The 6,158-nt window shown below is 59.5% G+C and overlaps 1 protein-coding gene across 2 annotated transcripts in view; it reads right to left on the bottom strand.

Annotated features, from left to right (window-relative positions):
- Nucleotides 1-1,847, bottom strand: part of TCEA2 (transcription elongation factor A2) — an 8,831-nt gene extending 6,984 nt beyond the window's left edge. For both annotated transcript variants that reach the window (XM_017515654.1, XM_017515655.2), the window contains exon 1: nt 1,596-1,847. In XM_017515654.1, coding sequence (XP_017371143.1) covers nt 1,596-1,667 — 72 coding nt within the window. In that variant the 5' untranslated portion in view covers nt 1,668-1,847. The remainder of the gene's footprint in view (nt 1-1,595) is intronic.
- Nucleotides 1,848-6,158: the final 4,311 nt, after the last annotated feature.

Raw genomic sequence — 6,158 nt, 5'->3', positions numbered from 1 at the left:
AAAAAAAAAAAAAAAAAAACAACCACCAAGCCTGGCCCCCAAGTCCCCCAGGGGACCTCAGGCACTGGGACCCCCCAGGAGGCTCTGCTGGCTCTCCTCCCCCTCCTCATTCTCTCCTAGGGCTTCTACTGAAGCTGTTCTTCCATCAGAACCCCCACTGTCGGTTCTGCCAGCCCCACCCAGCCCTCCCCCCGGCGCTATGACCCATCCCTGCTTCTCCCACATACAGCTTTTCTCTTTTGTGTTCTGTCTCCTCTAAGAAGGGAAATAACTCCATTCTCAGGTCATCTCTGGAAACAGCTATAGAAGGTTCACAGACCCCTAGTTTGTGCTGACCAGTTTCCCAGGGGTGTGTGTGAATGCAATGATGGCGGTGCTGCACCCAGCAGAAATGAGTGGGAGCCCACCCCTTCCCAGTGCGGACCCCAGTCGAAAACCCTGGTCAACAGGAACCCACACTCAACCCTGCTCAGCCCAAAAAGCTCCCCCCAAACGCCTACTGCAGTCACACAGCCCTGGGGTGGCTGCACAAATCACCCAAAGCCCATGACTCAGCCACCTTCACCGCCCGCCCTGGGCTGGCCTGGCAGACACACAGCTGGCCCTGCTCTAGGAGCTCACAGTCTGGGTGGGAACGCGCAGGCCACGTTTATTGAGCCGGCCAGGAGCTCCACGTGACCTGCGACCAGACCCCTCCCCACCCCCCAGGAGGCAGGCACCATCCTCTAAGATGCTTCTGTGGGAAGGTGCACAGGGCGCCGAGGTCATGACAGTGGAGCTGGACCCCCACGGGCCTGGCCCCTCCCAAGTCCTGCTGCGGCGGCAAGACAGAGGTCCAGGCCGCAGTGAGCAGAGCTGGTCAGACACTCCCGGGGGAGGCTTGTCCGACCTCCTGGGTCTTATATAAGCACACCGGCTCTTTTCCGGGGGTGTCCACATAACCACCCACAACCCAAGTTGCTGCGGGCTAAATCCTGGCTAAAGAAGGGAGAGAATTTATTAGAGAAACCTGGTTCTTGCGGGGTGGGGACAGACAGGGCCTGTGAAGGAGGATGACAAGGGCCGGAAGAGGTAGGGGAGGCACGGAAGCTCCGGAGAAAAGGGGACCTCAGACTCCAAGCTCTTGCCGGTGACAAACGCTACGCGAGAGGGCTGCGCTGGGGGCGGGGCTCGGCCCGCGAGGATGCCCGGGCCCGGACGGAGGAAGGCAAGGGGGCCCGGGAGGCCCGAACGCCCCGGGGGCTCCGAGAGGCGGGGCGGGGCCGGGCTGGGGGTCTGCAGTTAAGGGGCAGGGACGGCTGCGAGCCCGTTACTGCGGGCGGGGGGCAGGGCTGAGTCCAGAGCGGGTGGCTCCCGGGACAAGGTCCAGGCCCGATCGCGGCCTCTCCCGGGGCCGCGGGAGTGAACGGCAGGGCGGGCCCGGGGCAGGGGTCTCGGCCACGGGTGGGGGTCTCCCCTGCGTCCCGGGAGTCTCTGCCGGGGACGGGTCTTGTCCTGCCCCTCAGGTCGTCTTCCGGCCCTAACGGGGGTCGGCGGGCTCGACGGGGTCTCGGCGGGGCGGGGGTCCCGGGGTCCTGGCGGCCCGCGCCCCTCACCGCGCTCTTCTTGGTCACCATCTTGTCCAGCCTCCGGGCGATCCGCGCAATCTCCTCCTCCTTGCCCATCATCACCTCAGGAGCAGCGCCCCCCGCGGCCGCCGCGCCCACCTCCGCCGCCTGGCTGGGACCCCGGCCCCGGCAGCCGCCACCTCCCGCACCCGCCGCAGCCGACGCAGGCCCGCTGCGGGCGGCAGATCCCCGGTTCAAACCCTCGCCCCGCGACCGCGCGCGGCATCCTGGGACGCGTAGTCCACGCGCCCGCCCGCCCCGCTCTCTGCGCCCGCGCTCGCCGCGTTCTGAACCACAACCCCCAGGCGCCGCGCGGCGCGCACAGTCTCCTGGGAAGTGTAGTCCTGACGCGCTGCCGCCAGAGACTCGTGATCCCACAATGCCCCGCGAGGCAAGCGCCCTCAGCCCGCCCCCCGGAGCCCAGGCAGCCCCGAGCGGCGGGGCCCCGCAGGTCGGGGTGTCCGCCCCGTTCTCTCCTCCTGTCTCGGGCCTTGCTCTCCCCCGGTCCTTCGGTGGGTGGCTCAGGACCTATCGCCCTCAGACCTGCTCTTGGGCCTCGCCGAGCCCCGCGCGCTCCGGCCTTGGCCTGGAAGGCCGTCCCCAGCGTCCCAGAGCGGAGTGTGGGTCACTGGGCCTCTGCGGGGAGGTCACCTCTCCAGGAGGCTTGGGGGGCCTGCAGGTGTGAGTGCGCAGTAGCTGGACGTGGCCTCTGGAAGGGGCCGGTGCTGGGGTTCGCGAGGTGCCGGGGGCCTCTGCAGAGGGTGCGTGGGCAAGGCTCCTGCCTCCACGGTCAGCTCCCCGGAGCAGATCCTGGGCTCTGCACGTTGACTGCTCTGCGCCTCAGTCTCCCCACCTGTGAAACTGGAATGACGACATTGTCAGCCTCACAGCGCTCCTGTCAAGGTGATGTAAGCTGACTCACATCACATGCCTGAGAACAGCGCAGGGGATGGAGCGTGACAATTAGTGTTCACTGCCATTGCTGTAGGAGGTCCCCAGGTAGGGCCAGACTGCAGGCAGCCAGAGAGAGAGGCCAGGCCTGGGGAGGGTTAGGACAAGGAGAGGGCAGGGCCAGCATGCCCACCAATGCCTGCCAGCCCCTCAGTAACACAGATGCCGGGTGATTTGCTGGAGAGGGCACAATCTGGGGGAGGGTGTGGGGTGAGGAGCTGCTGTCTGCAGTGCGGTGGAGCCTACAGTCATTCGAGTTCAGCCACGGAACTGTGAGGCCAGGTAGCTGGTGAAATGGGCGGAGCATGCCTTGGACTGTCTGTGGCACACTAATCAGATATAACTGAGCTTCCCAGCAATCAAAATGAAAAGGGAAATATGGTCAGTTAAGAGACTCAGCTTGGCCAGGCATGGTGGTTCATGCCTGTAATCCTAGTACTTTGGGAGGCTAAGGAGGTAGGTCACCTGAGGTCAGCAGTTCAAGACCAGCCCGGCCAACATGGTGAATCCCATCACTACTAAAAATACCGAAATTAGCCAGATGTGGTACAGGAAACTGTAATCTCAGCTCCTCAGGAGGCTGAAGCAGGAGAACTGCTGGAGCCCAGGAGGCAGAGGTCACAGTGAGCCATAACAGCACCGTTGTACTCCAACCCAGGCCGACATCAAGACTCTGTCTCAAAAAAAAAAAAAAAAAGACTCATTTTGGCCATGCGAGGTGGCTCACACCTGTAATCCCAGAACTTTGGGAGGCCAAGGCAGGCAGATTACTTGAGGTCAAGAGTTCCAAACCAGTCTGGCCAACGTGGCGAAACCCTGTCTCTACTAAAAATACAAAAATTAGCCAGGCGGCATGGTGGTGCAAGCCTGTAATCCCAGCTACTTGTGAGGCTGAAGCAGGAGAATCGCCTGAACCCAGGAGGTGGAGGTTGCAGTGAGCCCAGATTCCACCACTGCACTCCAGCCTAGGTGACAGAGCAAGACTCTGTCTCAAAAAAAAACTCTGTCTAAAAAAAAAAAAAAAAAAGACATCTTAATCATAAAGAAAAAGCATAGAATTCCTTGGAGCAAGGCTTTTCTCAGATAGAGGCCCCATGAGATATTATTATAATATCATCATGAACACAGTACCTCCAGTCTCGGCTGGGCGCCGTGGCTCACACCTGTAATCCCAGCACTTTGGGCGGCCAAGGCGGGTGGATCATGAGGTCAGGATATCAAGACCATCTTGGCCATGGTGAAACCCCGTCTCTACTAAAATACAAAAAATTAGCCAGGCGTGGTGGCGCACCTGTAGTCCCAGCTACTCAGGAGGCTGAGGCAGGCGAATTGCTTGAATCCAGGAGACAGAGGTTCCCCTGAGCTGAGGTCGTGCCACTGCACTCCAGCCTGGCGAAAGAGCAAGACTCCATCTCAAAAAAAAAAAACCCTCCAGCTTCTATACCGACTGATTCTGCCCCTCCCTGTGAGCTGGGCCCATCGTTTCCAGCCTAGACCATCCAAGCAGGTCCTTGTGGCTAGAATCCCATGGTTTGGGCACATACGAAGGCTTGAAGGGTCCAGCCCCATCTTGGGCACCAGTGGAGGCTGCAGCTACCCTCTCAGTGGCTGACAAGCCAGACCAGGGAGCTGGCCAGGGTCCTGTAGAAGCCTCACTGGAGCCGCCCTTGTACAAGACCAGCAAGAACCTCAGAAAGCGAGGCTTCAGAGGTCCTGGCAGCCAGGGTTTCAAAGCTGGTTCCCATCATTTATGAGGACGATGGACACATCCATGGAGCCTGCCCAGCCAGACACACAGGCTTCTGCAGTGGTTGAGGGTGAGTTGATTTGAAGACCACCCAAAGGGAGCCAGCCTGAGCTGGAGGCTGGGGAGACCTCCAAGCATCAGGGCTGGAGGTCCTGAGATGCTGGTAAGGGGTGGAGGACGGAGGTGCAGCCCAGACAGCATGGAGGAGAACTTCCCCAGTTAGCTGCAAGTTCCTAAGAGTGGCAGCAGAAAGGAGAGGGAGCCAACATCCCAGAAGCATCACGGAGCTGTCAGAGGAGTCTGTGCAGCCATGCTCCACCCAGTCCTGGTTGAGGTGTTGGTGGGGCGGGGTCTGGGGTATCAGCACAGACCCCTGGAGCAAGCCACCGTCGAGGAGCCAGCAGTGAGGCTACTCCCCACCTGACTTCTCTTCAGGATGGACAAGCACAAGGTTCTGGGGAGGGAATGCACCCAGACACCCCCAAAAACCAGACTAGAGCCCCACCCTGACCCTCCCCAGGCTGGGACTTTGCATGAGAGACACTTTTTTTTTTTTTTTTTTTTATTTATTTATTTATTTAATTTTTTTTTTTTTTTAAAGACGGGGTTTCACCACGTTGATCATGCTGGTCTTGAACTCCCCGCCTCAGGTGATCCGCCCACCTTGGCCTCCAAAGTGCTTGGATTACAGGAGTGAGCCACCACGCCCAGCTGAGGGACACTTTTAAATATCTCGTTCATCTAAACGTTTTAAGCCACAAAGATCTCCTGGCACAGTGACTTTCAAAGCATGACCTAGGTTGCTGGTTGAGAACAAAGACCACTGCCCCTTGTACCCTCCACCCCCACTGAGGGCTGGGACCCTGGGGTCTTTGTCCCCTGTAATACCTGTGTGCAGATCAGAAGTACAGGCCACAGGCCAGCCAGGGTGGATGGGAAACAAGGAGTGCCCAGAGGAACAGAGAGGCTCAGAAGGGCTGGGAGTTGCTTTTCAGGGGTGCAGAGAGTGTCCCTGAATTGGGAGGGAGAGGGATGTCGTCTGGGGTGTGGATCGAAGCCCCAACAACCTTACCAAGCTTCGGGGAGGGACAGAGGCCACTGCAGGACAGGGTGTGTAAAGATGATGGCATGGAACAGACGTGGTGGGTCTGGGAGCTGGTGGGGGGTGGCCAGGCAAGGTGGGAGGGAACGGTGGGAGGAGTCTCAACAATCCAGGGGGTAATGACCAAACCCATGACAGAAGGTAAAGTGGTGGGAAGCAACCGTCCTCCTTTTTACGACGACCTCTAGCAGAAAGGCACATTCAGTACGAACCAAGCCATGAACCAAATCTGGTGAGCTGGGCCCACGGCTGACCCAGACCATGGGGACGCATCGCACCCACGCCCGCTGCTGCTGGGACTGCAGAGGCTGCCCTGTGTGTCACATTTTGTTTGGTGAATTGGTGAAGAAATACTTGGGTTTTGATCACACTTACAGAAACCGTTTCCATACTGCATGTTGGTATAACTGGCCTCCTCTACGATTCCATGAATTTTACCTTGTGCACTGTGGCAGAGCCTCCGCGAGGATTCTGGGAACTGAGCCAATAGAGGCCCCATGCTGGGCCCTTTCCCTCCTCCATGAGATGCCAGGTGGGGCCCCGGGCATGGCCACTCAAGACAGAGCTCGTGAGGAGCCTGACATGTCTCAGTGGGTCCCAGTGGAGGCTCACAGAGTCTGCAGACGGAGGCCAAGATGCTATCGCGTCTTGAGGACAATGGCTAGCAGGTTGGGGATTCCTCAGGAAGGGGACCCAGCCTACTGGGCTGCATCAGGGCACATGGGAGCCTGGTCAGACAGGTGTGGATGGG

This window comes from Cebus imitator, unplaced genomic scaffold, assembly GCF_001604975.1.
Source record: "Cebus imitator isolate Cc_AM_T3 unplaced genomic scaffold, Cebus_imitator-1.0 Scaffold555, whole genome shotgun sequence".
Taxonomy (NCBI): domain Eukaryota; kingdom Metazoa; phylum Chordata; class Mammalia; order Primates; family Cebidae; genus Cebus; species Cebus imitator.
This window is presented reverse-complemented; position numbering and strand designations above follow the sequence as displayed.